Here is a 15,212-nt window from a genome sequence, read left to right as displayed (position 1 = left end):
GTGTCCTCCTAGATTCACAGCTCTCCTTGGAAGATCATATAGGAGCTGTGACTAGGGGGGCCTTCGCCCAGGTTCGCCTGGTGCGCCAGTTGCGGCCCTATCTGGACCGGGATGCCTTGCGTACACTCATGCGCTCGTGACCTCTCGTTTAGACTACTGCAATGCTCTCTACATGGGGCTGCCCTTGAGGACTACTCGGAGGCTTCAGCTGGTGCAGAATGCGGCCGCGCGAGTGGTGGTGGGGGTTTCCCGATACTCCCATGTAACACCTCTACTCTGTGAGCTGCATTGGCTTCCGGTTGCCCTCCGGGTGAGATTCAAGGTGCTGGTAATGACCTATAAAGCCCTAAATGGCATGGGTCTGGATTACTTATGGGAGCACCTGCTGCCGGCATCAACTTCCCTTCGTCCAGTGTGCTCCCACAGAGAGGGCCTCCTCAGGGTGCCGTTGGTCAAAGAGTGTCGACTGGCAACCCCCAGGGGGAGGGCGTTCTCTGTGGACGCACCAGACCTTTGGAACCGTTTACCGGTTGAGCTCCGGATGGCTCCTGACCTTCGCTCCTTTCACCGTGACCTACAAAGTTACTTATTTGAACAAGCCGGCCTGGTCTGATGGGTGTGGGTTATTTTAATATTAATTTTATTAATTTTTATTGTAATTGGGCTACATTATTTAATTCTTTCTTAACTTTTGTACATTGTATTTTTATTGTATTTATTGCCGTGTACACCGCCCTGAGTCCTTCAGGAGAAGGGTGGTATAGAAATTAAATAATAATAATAATAATAATAATAATAATTATTATTATTATTATTATTATTATTATTATTATTATTATTATTATTATTATTATTATTATTACCGTATTTTCCGGCGTATAAGATGACTTTTTAACCCATGAAAATCATCTCAAAAGTTGGGGGGTCGTCTTATACGCCCAGTCGTCTTATACGCCGGAAAATAGTACATAAATCAATCGAGCGCCCCCGTTCTTGCAAAGCAACTTCAAGCCTCCTTAGTCCAGTCCCCCCTCCAACGTGACTCTCCCTTCCCACCCCCAAGAGCCTCTCAGCCCCTTCCCCTCCCCCTTGCAAACGCCAGACCCCGGGAGCTCTTGCGTCTATTCCAAAGGGTGGGTGGAAGGAAAAGCCCCTTTCGGCTCCGGCTTGGCTGCAAGTCAGCGAGCCCGGGAAGGCGCGCCCTCCCCTCTCACTGTGGAGGAAGCAGGGCAGGCTGGCGTCTGGCGGGAGCCGGCAGGGCAGTCCTGTGCACATGTGTGCTCCCCGGCTCCTAAGGAGTCCTTGGGGAGCCATGGAAGGCGCCTCACGCTCTTCCCTCTTGAAGCAGCTTCGGCGGAGCCGTCTGGCGTCGGGTGGGAGCCGGCAGGGCAGTCCTGCGCACGCGCACGCTCCCCGGCTCCTAAGGAGTCCTCGGGGAGCCATGGCAGGCGCCTCATGCTCTTCCCTCTTGAAGCAGCTTCGGCGGAGCCGTCTGGCATCAGGCGGGAGCCGGCAGGGCAGTCCTGCACACGCGCGCACTCCCCGGCTGCTAAGGAGCACTCCTTAGCAGCCGGGGAGTGCGCGCGTGTGCAGGACTGCCCTGCCGGCTCCCGCCCGACGCTCTTCCCTCTTGAGGCAGCATCCCCGAGGACCCCTTAGGAGCCGGGGAGCGATGCTGCCTCAAGAGGGAAGAGCGTCGGGCGGGAGCCGGCAGGGCAGTCCTGCATACGCGCGCACTCCCCGGCTGCTAAGGAGCGCTCCTTAGCAGCCGGGGAGTGCGCGCGTGTGCAGGACTGCCCTGCCGGCTCCCGCCCGACGCTCTTCCCTCTTGAGGCAGCATCCCCGAGGACTCCTTAGGAGCCGGGGAGCGATGCTGCCTCAAGAGGGAAGAGCGTTGGGCGGGAGCCGGCAGGGCAGTCCTGCACACGTGCGCACTCCCCAGCTGCTAAGGAGCGCTCCTTAGCAGCCGGGGAGTCCGTGCGTGTGCAGGACTGCCCTGCCGGCTCCCGCCCAATGCCAGACGGCTCCGCCGATGCTGCCTCAAGAGGGAAGAGCGTGAGGCGCCTGCCATGGCTCCCCGAGGACTCCTTAGGAGCCGGGGAGCGCGCGTGTACGCAGGACTGCCCTGCCGGCTCCCGCCAGATGCCAGCCTGCCCTGCTTCCTCCACAGTGAGAGGGGAGGGCGTGCCTTCCTGGGCTCGCTGATTTTCCGGCATATAAGACGAAAAATCTTGAAAATCATTTCAAAAGTTGGGGGGTCGTCTTATACGCCCAGTCGTCTTATACGCTGGAAAATACGGTATTATTATTAATGTTAAGATGAGCACGAGTAGCAAGCGCTGGCACACCCAGTATAGATATAGCCAAAGCTACATATTCTGCTTTATTAAGTAAAGCTGGTTCAGAATCACAGGTGTTATCTAGCGTGACTCCTCGTCGAAAACGATTGGAGTGAATTTGCTTTTTGGAAAGCAAAACAGGAATCAACCGGCTGAGACAACACTGTGCTTCACTAATATTAGCAGGAATGTAATTAAAAGTTTCTTGACCACATGTAAAAAACCATCCTTGCGGGAGCCATACATGAGCAAAATTAAAGGAAGTTTCCTCAAAAGCTGTACAATTTAAAACAGGTGAACTAATATAAAAACAGTGAGGTTTTTTACTTGAAGATGTACAATTAACTATTTTAGCACATGTCATATTTTCAGGGATTGCTACTATCGGGGTGTGCAAAGCAATTACATCAGGGGGTAGATCATAGGCAGTCAACCCCCAACTAGGTATAGTCCCATAGTTAAAGTTTTTATACAATAGAAATTTGCTCAAGCCAGGGAAATTTTGAATTACTGCAGAAGGAGTACAGACAGGGATCAAACATGTAGAAAGCAAATTTTCCATGTCATACGATTCAGATAAGCAAAAGAATTCATTTTGTGTAATGTTAGCTAGCTGCACCCATAGGTTTTGCTTCATTTGCTAAGTGAATGTTTGGGTGAGATGACAGCTGCTGACACTAAAGGGCAACAATTAATAATCAAGCATAAACAAATAATGGCTAAGGAATTGGTAATTAAAACCTCAAAAACAGCAGCGCATAAATTCTCGGGGGTTTGCTCCACATGCTGCTGTTGCAACACTGCCTGCGCTTTGGTGGTCAGTCTTCATATCTCCCCACGTTACTGGACGGCTGGTCTGGCAAGATCGTATTGGCCACTGTGTCATCTGTAAAATCATTTTGGCCATTTCTGAAACCAGATTCGGGGACTGGTGCCACGACATCCTTAGCTGGGCGGATGCAACGTGCTGGAATCCACAAAGGTCCTGTAGGAGCAAGCACAGCAGCATATCCTCCTCCCCAAGTAATTAGAGGGACTGGCCCTAACCATGTTTTGTCTGGCAATGCCCGATAATATACTAGAGGGAGAGGCAAACTTGTTTTCTGTTGAAAGTGTCTCTGATAAGCGGTCAAATTTTGAATAGAGACATTCAACTGATTTAAGGTAAATAAAACTTTTTTAACCTGTTGTGTTACCCACGACAAATTGGGCACCCGAGATGCCTCCTTTTTTATTTGCTTGTGAAAACAGTCCTTAAAGGACTGATTAGCACGTTCCACAATGGCTTGACCTGTGGAATTGTAGAGTAACCCATGAGTAAGAACAATATTCCAGGTTGTACAAAATTGCAAAAAGGCTGATGAAGAATAGGCCGGGCCGGAGGGTTTGCCCAAGGCAGTAATGGCTGAAAAAAAATGAGAAATAACATAATTAGCCGTTTACCCTCATTGAGGTGTGGCCCAAAGTGCTCCTGAATATCAATAGATAAGTGAATATACTTCCAGGGAGCCGAGGATGGAACATGAGTGACATCCATTTGCCATAGTTGATTAGAGGCAAAACCACAGGGATTAACTCCCGTGTCCCCTGAGAGGGATGCCCCAGAACATTGGGGACAGGATAAAACAGGGGTGTCAAACTCCATTTCATTGAGGGCCGCATCAGCATTGCGGTTGCCCTCAGGGGGCCGGGTGGGTATGGCCTACTGGGTGGGTGTGGCTAGAGTGCATATGGCCTACTGGGTGGGTGTGGCCAGCTCTACATCATTCGCATCAAGGGTGCCTATGGGGGCCTTGGCAGGAGTGGGACACATCTGGGGGTCTCTGGCAGAAGGAGGGTCTCTGGGCCAGGGCCAAGTCAGTGGGGGCTGTTCCCTCACTGTTTCCAGGATGGCTTCGCGGGCCACATGAAGCCACTTCGCGGGCCGGATCCGGCCCCCGGGCCTTGTGTTTGACATGTCTGGGATAAAACAATTTGCTTGGCTTGGTCAAGTGGAATATAGCAAGCTTGTGCCAGCCCCCTGGAATTTTGATGAAAAAAAGAGTGACTGAAAAAAGGATCTGAAAACAAAGTAGGTAAAACATGAACAGCAGTATCGGCACGACTGTTGCCTTCAGAAAAAGGTCCAGGAAGAGATGAGTGACTGCGTATATGAAAAACAAAATATAAATGCTTTCTGTCTTGTAATAATTGCTGTAAAGTTAAAAACAAAGCCATTAGATTGGAGTCAATCCTGGGTGTGATGTAAGCACCTGGAAGATTAAAAATAAGTTAACACACATAATGAGAATCAGAGATTAAATTAAAAGGCTGTTGAGGAAAAAGTATAAAAAGTCAAAAGTCAAAAGATTTCAAAAAGAATTGTCCAATAAATACTGTCTCCTCCTTCCAGGAAAAGAAAAAAACTGCAAGCTGAAACTGCAAGAGTGGGTATTAAATTTCACATCCACCTTCCCTTTCTCAAATCAGAATTCTAAGCAGAGAGAAAAAAACAGTTAAAACGGCCAGTTCCCCCCACCCCCTTCTTCTGTCTCTCTCTCATTCTTAAAGTAACACAGTGGGGAGGGGAGGGGAGGGGAAAGAGACTGGAGGGGTAAAAGGAATTTTACTGTTTCTTTCACAGCCTGGGACGAAGGTGGGGGTGGTAGGGTTTTGAGGCTAACACACACATTTACACATCAGCAAATTAACTCATTCACGTCCATTCCAACTGCTGGCATAAACAATTTCACATACAAAAATTTCATTTCATATTTTATCCAGGCAAACCAATCACTATTATTATAATTTCAGGGAGCTATTTACAAGCCAATGAGCTCCTTGTTCCAAATCTGTTTGTTTGTTTGTTTGTTTTTAAATAAGGCCTTTTTGTTTATTGTTATCAGAGGGGATTTATACCCTCTTCCAAGTCTTGGAATAACACAGAACAACATAGACAGACATATATACACAGATACTAGTAAAACAACATTCATTTAGACATATGGCCTGTCCTCCAAGAAGCGAGGAAATCAGGAGGTGATTATAACCAAACACAGTTTTATAGGGCCCTTTAACCATCTCCCATTTTTCTCACCATTCCAAGTCCAAGCTTAATGTTACAAATGTACAGATATAAGTATATAACAAAACAAAACACACATCAATTTGGAGTTTGAAGCCAAAACAAGCTTCCCCTTTTAACTGAAAGGAGAGGAACTTTTATGGTTACTTACAATTTATCCCACCAACTGCAAAAGACAGTGGGAAAAGACTAAAAGGAATATTGAACCTGGTATTTTTTGTAGGTGTGAAGTGGGCGGTGTCCTCACCTCCGACAAAAGAATCAAATAGTCCAAAGAGCCAGATTAAAAGAAAAAGACAGAAGAAAAAACTTGCTTTTGGTTTCAACCTCTGATAGAAAGGGCTGCAAGATGCTGCAGACATGTGCCCCCCCCCTGGATTTCGACATTCCCTTTTAAAATGACCGGATTTTCCACAGTTATAACACTTTGCTTGAGGCTTGCCGCTTTGCGATAAAGCGGCTGCCAATAAATTGGTTTGATAAAAGGCTGTTCCTATATCCTGTAATCTGTTAACAAAATCAGGATACGGCTCAGTAGCCTTCTGCCTGATGTTATAGAAGGCTTGATGAGGTTTGCCAGAAACAGGTACTTTTCCAAATGCTTGGTAAATGTATTCAGAAGAAACCTGTAGAGTGGCAGCTGGTAAAACAATTTCAGCATCAACTGGAACAAAGGGACCAGACCCGTCAGCAATTTCTTCTACATTCCCCCCTTCTTTTGCTAATTGTTCCTCTAAAATTTGCCTTATGGGGGTATACAATGGCTGTGAAGAAGCAGAAGAATTAACCTCTTCATGAGGAGCTGAAGGTCCAATTAAAGATAACTTTGGAGGAAAAAAAATTATTTGATCATAATCAGGTGGAGTTTTTGTGGTCAATTGTTGTCCTGCCGAAGCATCAAAGGCAAATTTTTCCACTGCTTGACGGCATTGAAGCCATAGATGTAATATCTGAACTGGAGCCCGGGGTTCAAGATGTAAAGTATGCCCTATCTTTACCCAGTCCTGTAAACGGAGCATCCCACACTCCGGATACCAAGGACAATGTTTTCCTATCTCTCCTACGAGCTTCTTTATCTCTGCCACAGGTGCTTTAAGCCCTGACTTTTGTAGCAGGAAGGTAAGTTCCTCTACATGCTGCTGCTGCTGATGAGATAGATTGCAACCCATACTTACCTCGGAGGGGTCCCGTAGGACGAAGGTACCTTCGGGGTCTATTCCAGACAAAGGTAAATATGTTGAAAGTTGCTCCCCCAGGGAGGTTCCTTTTGTTTGTCTCAAAAGATTTATGATCCCTATTAATTTGTTTTTAAAGATCTATTGTCCCTGTTCGGGCGGATTCAGAGACCAGTCAACGCAGGGTGTCCCAAATATGTCTATCTGCCTACGCAGAGTTTATTGTATTTATACAGTTTTAACAAGCAGGAAACTAGGCACAGCAAAAGCATTGTTTATTGGTGTACTCCCTAGTCAATCTTAGAGAACATCCGAATCATCCAAGTCAGGGCAGAGTCTCTCATATCTCGCTGGTTCCTGGCAGTCCTTGGCAAGGCTAATTGGAATGAGCTCATAGACCATGTGAATAACAAAATACTAAGGCAGGCAGTTTGCTGCGCATGGTCCCTTCATATCCTTGACCTCCATCTCTACAGGCTGCTACAAAGAAGAGGATGTCAAATTATTCTCCAAAGCACCAGAGGGCAAGACAAGAAAAATGGTTGGAAATTGATGGGGTGGGGAGTATGGTTTTCTCCTTAATATTGCCTTGATTAGGGTAGTTTTCTGCTTTACTGTTTCTCTGTTATTAATCTCTACTTATCTGAATGCTGGCTACTGGTAAGGATGTGTTCTGATCTTTTTGTTTCCTTAATTTATTGTCCCTTTTGAATGGCTGTAATTGTGATTTATCTCCATGCATCTATTGATGATTAATTTGTCTGAAGCCAAACTTCCAGGAATTCCCTAGAATTTTTGCATTTAGCTTGATCTAGGATGCTCACAGTTGAAACTATGGTTGAACTTGTCCATGTGTTGTGAGAATAAAAAGTTTTCATTGTATTTTTTTTACTACTACTTGGTGTTCATGGATGCACTCTCCTAGTCTTCTGCCCATCTATCCTACATAGGGACTGTTACAATCCTGACACTATATATTGCAGATGACTCCAACTTTTTTCATTTTGGGCTATTGAGTCTTTTGGTTTACTTGATGTTTTGGAGGGCTTTAGATGGTTTGTGTGCTACAATGATGATGGTTTGTGTGGTTGTAATAGTCTTGGTTTTTCCTGAGATTTTTGATGTATGGTAGTATTTTCCTTTTCAAAGCTTGTGTTGTTTGTGCTATAGTGGGTGAGTGGTCAGGCACTTTTTGATAAAATTGTGTTGGGAAACAACATTCTTCAAAAGGCTATCACAGAGAAGATTAAGACCTGCTCTATTCCCTAGAACAGGACTTTTCAACCTGTGGTATACCTTACGGACCATAGGTGGCAAGTGATACAGGACCGTCCTAGACAAGTATAGCGGGTGAGAAAGAGAGACGGAGAAGTGCAGCCTTCCAGAAGGCGGATTGTAAAAGAAACTAACTTGCAGAACAGAAGAACAAAGTATATATTAGAGAATTAACCTTTGCCATACTACTGTCTGAGGAAAAAAGTTAGGCAGCCATCTGTTGAGTCTCTTAACAGTAATGTGGACATTTGCCTCTGAGCAGAAGATTCATGGCCAATTCCATGAATCAATCAGTGATACTTATGGAATCTCCATTTCAGAGAAGAAGCACCTCCGGTTGGTAGCTGCCCCGATAAGCACCAACTTTTGTTTCATGCGTTGCTTAGAGGCATCCAATTCATCCAGTGTAAGAAGTAGCTGGGAGGACCTTTGCTGTGTCTTTCTTTTCTTTTCTTTTTTCCCTATAGAACCGATAGCGCTAGGACCCAGAATACTTTCGAGAAAAATCAGACCTATCGTCTCTCTGGTTTGAAGGAGGTCGCTGTGAGTCGCCGAGGGCGTGGCCCAATGAGTTCCTACACAGTGGGGAGGTGTGGCTTGCAGGAGGGCGTGGTTTGTGTTATGATTTCTCTTAAGTGAGAGTACAGTACTGAACTGTACTGTACTGTACTGTAACCTGTTTCAGAGCGTCTGGTCGGCCGTCTCGGAGAGCTATGGCGGGGAAGCGGCCGCTAGTAGTCTTGTTCGACCTGGGCGGCGTCCTTTTGGGTAGCAGTCAGATACTTTTGCGAAATCTGGAGAAGACTCTGGGCTTGCCTGGGTGGGTAATCGAAAGGAGTGGAAGTGGTGATTGGGGGGTCTGCCTGATTCTGTTTCTGTGTCTTTAGATATGTCGACTTTACCCTAACCCCCCCCCCGCAGTTACGATCCAAAACTTAATTTCTGCAAGTGCAATGGGCTTAATAAACATAAACGCCTGTGGCGCTTTCGCCGTGTACTTCAAGACGTGGAGGAAAAGCTTTGCAAGTTGACCAGTGGCGATTGACTTTCACTGCGTATAGGCAATTAAGTTTTCGAACGTATTTATTCAAAAGCTCCAAGTATGAGACGTTGACAACTAAGTTCGGTGTGAACTTCACGAAAGTCTCTGGGTGAATGGCGATTTTGAGTGCAGGAATAGGGGAATATAGCCGGCATTTTATCCACTGATCTGCAGCACTGAGAGAACAGATATGTTCAGTTCTTCGGGATTTTGAAGAATTTTAAAATAGGAGAGAGAAATCCCAATGCTGTCTTGCAGTTAGGATTATTATGATAAATGTAAACAAAGGCGTTGTAGTAATTGTTATTTTTTTATAGTGCCACTGATGTGTGTGATACATCTACAAAATTATGTATGGAAAATGAGAACAAAACGGAAGGAAAAGTAAATCAGGAAATAATGCACAATGATGGCACTTAAGATTTGTCATGACAGACTGCTCACTAATCGAGTGAAGATGTATATGCTGCTTTTTATTGTAAAAATCTCAAAAGTAGTTTACAACCATTATAAAAGCAGTCCATTGAAAAGGCAGTTTATATATTGGAAGTTACTGCTTTGGTAAGGCCAGTATAAGAGGATTTAATTTAGCTTAAAGGATGGCAATGTTGAGAGTCAGCAATACCTTAAAAGGGGTTGTCTATGGAGATTCTAAGTCATCCAGGTCACAGTTGTTCCAAATGTGCTTTTTTTTCTCAAAAGGCAGCTGGAATTTTTTTCCTTGAAGCTTCTTGGATGAGAAGCGAAACTTTGTCAAGGAAAAACAAAGTCCAGCTGCCTTTTGAGAGAGAGAGAAAAAAAACATCTTTGGGATACAGAAGGGGACTGTATCGCATTGGGCAGGGGCCACTGTAAAGAGGGTCCCCCTTGGTAATTGTCAAGCCCAAGAGTCTTTCCAAAGATTCTAGATGTCTGGAATGATGATAGTATAAATCAGTGTTGCTTAATGATGGCCCCATGATCCTTCCCACTTTTAAAAATTAGGGATGACCTCAAATGGTCTTCTGCTTCTGTGGGTTATATTTATCATATTAAAAATGAAAATAGATGCATTTGAATCTGTTTACCGAATCATGTAAAAATAACAATATTAAACCATTCAATATTAAAAAAAATAAAATAATTCATGAAAATAGCTATATTTTTAACAAATAATAACAGAAAATGATATTGTTTTAAATGTTTGCTAGTATCTTCACTATCTGGCAAATAATTTTGATTTTGTGAAGCCCTGGGAGGCTCTGTGGGGACCCTCAAGAGTTCCTTGGACCATGCTTTACAAAACATAGGGATAGAGGATACCTGGCGCCAGTTTTGAAAGTTTCTAAGCTAGTTAATAATTATTATTTCTTCTGTATATTGATTCCCACAGCTTATTTAGTTAGCATTATAAAAACCAAGGCAGTTTTTATAGTATTGCAAAATCATCACAGGTTACTTAAGGTATTTAATTACTTCCTTAATACATAATGCACTAGTTGTTGCTTTTCCCATGGATATTATGTATAACAGCTCAGTTTGGTAGAACATTATTATCCTTATAATAATTGCATAGGAGTCTGAGATCTGCTTAAAAGGAGATGACTTTGAAAATCGGGATGACCATTGGTCTCCTAAGCAATATGCTCTATCAGAGCTTATTGTAGGGTTTGTGTACATAAAAGACTCTTTTTTACCAAGAGGGCCTATGAACAGCTTTCATATCCTTCTGAAAAGGTAAGAAATTAATAATAATAATAATAATAATAATAATAATAATAATAATAATAATAATAATAATAATAATAATAATAATAATAATTTGGAAGGGACCTTGGAGGTCATCTAGTCCAACCCCCTGCTCAGGCAGCATACCCTATACCATTTCAGACAGGCTGTCCAGTCTTTTCTTAAAAACTTACAATGTTGGAGCATTCACAGCTTCTGGAGGCAGGTTATTCCACTGATTAATTGTTCTAACTGTCAGGAAATTTCTCCTTAGTTCTAGGTTGCTTCTCTCTTTGGTTAGTTTCCATCCATTGCTTCTTGTCTTCCCTTCAGGTGCTTTGGAGAATAGCTTGAGTCCCTCTTCTTTGAAACTAGATAATTGCTTTTTTAAAAAAAAAGTCTATTCATAGTACAGGGGGAGGCAGGATTTCCCATTCAGAACAGATTTACTTTAATTGGTTCATCTAAATTCCTTCCAAAGAAATATGGTAGTCTTAATAATACAATAGAGACAAATCAAAGATATATTTTTCTAGTTTAACATAAAGCATGTGATCACAAGAATATTAAACAATTATATGAACTTGTTCCATGTTGAGAGCAGGATCCTCACAGTAAATTAAGTCAACCAAATAAATTATTAAAAAGTTATCCAAAAGAACATAAAAATATTCATATATCACATGAAGACCTAGGCAATTTTTGTTAACCCACAATTGGTATAATGGGTATTCAAATTTCCCATAATAAGAGTTGAAGTGAGTTATACATTAAGGATCCTCTTTAATGCAAATTAGCAAGATCCAGTTGAAGGTGTTGAGAAGTAGTTTTGCTGGGACCAACCAAAAATATCACAGAAAGTGTGAAGCAGTACTTATTTATATATTTATATTTCATATTTCTTAAACCCTCATCTTCCACAGAGATAGTTTATTTTTTAATTTATTTTAATTTTTTAATTTATTTGACTCATATTTATGACAGTTGCAGTGTCCCAGGGTCATGTGATCCTCCTTTGCAACCATTAGACAAGCAAAGTCAATGTGGAAGTCAGATTCACTTAACAACCATGAAGATTGTAAAAGATTGTAAAATGGAGCAAAACTAATTTAACAAATGTCTCATGGAACAACATAAATTTTGGACACAATTGTGCTTGTAAGTCAAGGACTGCCTGTATTAACTTTTGTCTCAGAAAAATAGCATGTCAGAAAGATAGTTAAACTAGACTAGACCTCGTACTTTCTGAAGACATGGAGCAGTTTTCAGAAATTATAGAGACTCTGCCACTCCGTACATTATAGTTTTTAGGCATAGCTTATCCTACTCAATGATTACTATGAGATTCTGAGCTTGAAGACCAACATATAGACTGTATTGTATCTGGATGCCTGATTAGAAGAAAAAAACTTGGAGGGGCAAATGCAAATTCATAGGACAAAAAGTAATACTTAAATAGATGATCGTTTGAGGTTGCTAGAAGTACTGTATTGTAGGGCAGTGGTTCTCAACCTTTTCTTCACCACGGTCCCCCTTTAAATATATTTTGTGGCCACAGACCACAAGACTTAACTCAAGATTTAAATCATAGCATTTTTCCAAGCCTTCATGGGCCCCCTGTGAGGATATTTCAGCCCTACAAGGGTCCGCAGACCACAAGTTGAGAACCACTGCTATAGGGAATGGAGATAACAAAGATGTTTTGAGGTATATATAGTAAGTATGGAGGTGCATTTAAATCCAACGCTATAAAAGTCTTTGAAAACAAAGAATATGGATTTAAACAATTTAAGATGGATTCTAGACACATTTAAAAATTTAGAACTAGAGAAACAGCCAGGCAGAAAAAAAAGTTGTAACTACTGAACAGTGCAGTAATGAGTACCTTTTTCTTATCTGGAGGATTTGCAAGGAAAGGTTTCCTCCAAACTGGTGTGACAGTACTTGCACAAAGTCACTTTCAGGTTATAGGAACAAAAATGGTGAATTAGGTGGCATACAAATAAATTGAATTTTTAGGGCTACCTTTATTAAATTCATATGCTGCCCATCTCACTATCAAGGGACTCTGGGTGGCTTACAACAGCGTTCCCAACCTTTTCAGCTTTGTGGACCAGTGTGTGGTGGTGGGGAAGGGATGGTTCTGGGCAAGCACACATACTGCTCCATTTGCGCAAGCGGTGGGCATGCACACCTGCCGCTCATACAAATGGAGCTGCACGTGTGTGTGTGCTTGCCTACGGCTCGTGCAAGTGGACCTTTACCCCCGAATACAGCTTAGCAGACTGGTGTGGGGGAAGAGGGGAGGGTTCCATGTAAGAGGTGGGTGAGTGTGCACATGTTGCTCCAGTTGCGCAAGCAGCAGGCACACGTGTCCGCCGCTCGTGCAAATGGAGCTGCATGGGTGCACATGTTTTTGTCCACCACTTCTGCAACTGAGTTCCAAACAGGCCACAGCCTGGGGATTGTGAACCTCTGGCTTACAACATTTAGATTTCCACCCCAATCTAAATGACTGTTAGTTATATGAATAATTGTGTTCTCTATTGACATTCCAAATAGGTGAAATTATAGTTCTAGTCAGATTATACCTAGTTATACTTTAGGCTTGCTGATATTTTCCATGGTTACACCATACTGTATCTTTTTCTCCTTTCAACATAATGCAGAATATGGCACGTTTCATTGTATAAGCTCTGTTGCAATCTTTCTGAAAGGATTAGGATGCTCTCGCTTAAATCATATTTGAGAGCTAATGTTGCATAGGGTTATGGTTGTGTAAGATCCAGATTCAAGTAAGATAGGTCATGGTTGAGCAACACACAACTATGTGCAAGTCATTCCTAGTAGTCCATTATATAGAGCAGGGGTGTCAAACTCAATTTCATTGAGGGCCGCATCAGCATTGCGGTTGCCCTCAGGGGGCCAGATGGGTATGGCCAGGGTGGGCGTGGCCTACTGGGTGGGCATGGCTAGAGTGCTTATGGCCTACTGGGTGGGCATGGCCAGCTCTACATCGTTCGCATCAAGGGTGCCTATGGGGGCCTGGGCAGGAGTGGGACAGATCTGAGGGTCTCTGGCAGAAGGAGGGTCTCTGGGCCAGGGCTAAGGCAGTGGGGGCCGTTCCCTCACTGTTTCCAGGATGGCTTCACAGACCACATGAAACCACTTCGCGGGCCGGATCTGGCCCCCGGGCCTTGTGTTTGACATGTCTGATATAGAGCTATCAAAACAGTATATGATTTCCAGTATAAAATGGGATAATGTGTGTCCTTTAAACATCTTCCTGCTTTATAAAGGTTCTTTGGATGTCTGTGCAAATTCATTGGTAGGTCTCAGAAATATTACTAGATTTGAAAGAGATTTTATTTGATCCATATTCCAATAATACTCATTTAAGCCTAGTATGTAGCTATAAGAAGTCCTCCACAAATGTCCTCGGATTGATTTTGCTGTGTAAGACAAGAGACCAAGGACTAACTCAAAACAGTGACTCTTACATATTTTTTTTCATAATGTCAGTTTCTGAATAGGAACCAGAAAATATGAATAAATCTATTATTTCTTTTCCTATTGGATTGAATAGGTCAGTCCATTTCTAAATGTATATTATCTTGGGACATGCATATGGGAATTTAACACATTCATATTTTTCTAAGACTTGCATTGCATTTTACTGATATCCCCGTACCAAGGTCTGATTAATTATAGTTTGATATTTAGATGCACAGTGTTCTACCATTGGTGTGATGACTGAAGCCCAACTGCTGCCTGCCTTGAAAAGAAACATTATTCCCCTAATTTATGTGAATGTGTTTTTCAACTTCCAGAGATTTCTTTCAAAAGGTCATTCAGCACGGTGGCTCTGATGGACCTTTCTCAAAAGGGATGACTGGACAGATTGGATTAACTCAGGTAAGAGTTAGCTGCTATTGGAAGAGAACATAGTTCAAGGAAGAACAAGTTGTCTGAACACATAAAACACCAATGCTCCATTTCTGCCATCTCCCTTTACACAAAGCGTTTCTGGGCATCAGGGCTAGGAAATTCCATAGAGCAGAAAAGGGATGGGTGAGATGAGTCTGGTTCACATTGTTCAGGATACCACAGAAACTATTTAACAGCAATAGCAATAGCACTTAGACTTATATACTGCTTCACAATGCTTTGAAGCACTCTAAGCAGTTTACAGAGTCAGCATATTGCCCCCCAACAATCTGGGTCCTCATTACCAACCATGGAAGGATGGGCCAACCTTGAGCCGGTCAGGATCGAACTCCTGGCAGTGGGCAGAGTCAGCCTGCAATACTGCATTCTCACCACAGTACCACCACAGATCATGACAGTTCCTTGTTGCATTCAATACATTACATGATATTTCAGCTAGATCCTTGCCTTTCCCTCTTCAGATGATCTTGGGTGGTACACTTGCTTTTGATCAGAGATGCTCAATTACCAGGTTTATTGGAGGAACCCTTTTTCAGGTTGAATTCTGAGATTTCCCTAGAGCAGGGCAAAAGTACAGTATAGGAGTGAAGCAATTGCCATCAACACTGTGTAAGTCATGAAAATGATGTGTATAAATATCAGTGAGCTTAGCAAAGCCTTTT

The 15,212-nt window shown here is 43.0% G+C and overlaps 2 protein-coding genes across 10 annotated transcripts in view; one reads left to right on the top strand and one right to left on the bottom strand.

Annotated features, from left to right (window-relative positions):
• LOC308665120 (uncharacterized protein) overlaps positions 1–6,508 on the bottom strand; it is a gene marked incomplete at its 3' end in the record, with an annotated part of 30,310 nt that extends 23,802 nt beyond the window's left edge. For 2 of the 4 annotated variants that reach the window (XM_081322786.1, XM_081322784.1), the window contains exons 1-2: positions 5,555–6,508; positions 3,524–3,744 (exon numbers count right to left, since the gene is read on the bottom strand). In XM_081322786.1, the coding sequence (XP_081178912.1) occupies positions 3,524–3,744; positions 5,555–6,422 (1,089 nt within the window). In that variant the 5' untranslated portion in view covers positions 6,423–6,508. Of the gene's footprint in view, positions 1–2,948; positions 3,745–5,554 lie in introns of those variants that run through there. The other 2 variants (XR_014025825.1, XM_081322785.1) reach the window with 2 other exon arrangements.
• A 476-nt stretch (positions 6,509–6,984) lies between these two features.
• Positions 6,985–15,212, top strand: part of EPHX2 (epoxide hydrolase 2) — a 68,357-nt gene continuing 60,129 nt past the window's right edge. The window contains exons 1-3 of one of the 6 annotated variants that reach the window (XM_081314427.1): positions 7,024–7,119; positions 7,848–7,928; positions 14,433–14,517. In XM_081314427.1, the coding sequence (XP_081170553.1) occupies positions 14,491–14,517 (27 nt within the window). In that variant the 5' untranslated portion in view covers positions 7,024–7,119; positions 7,848–7,928; positions 14,433–14,490. Of the gene's footprint in view, positions 7,239–7,847; positions 7,929–8,544; positions 8,674–12,234; positions 12,319–14,432; positions 14,518–15,212 lie in introns of those variants that run through there. The other 5 variants (XM_081314425.1, XM_081314424.1, XM_081314428.1 and 2 more) reach the window with 5 other exon arrangements.

This window comes from Vipera berus (genome assembly GCF_964194415.1).
Source record: "Vipera berus genome assembly, chromosome: 1".
NCBI lineage: Eukaryota > Metazoa > Chordata > Lepidosauria > Squamata > Viperidae > Vipera > Vipera berus.
Note: the sequence above shows the minus strand (reverse complement) of the source record. Positions and strands in the feature narration are given on the sequence as shown.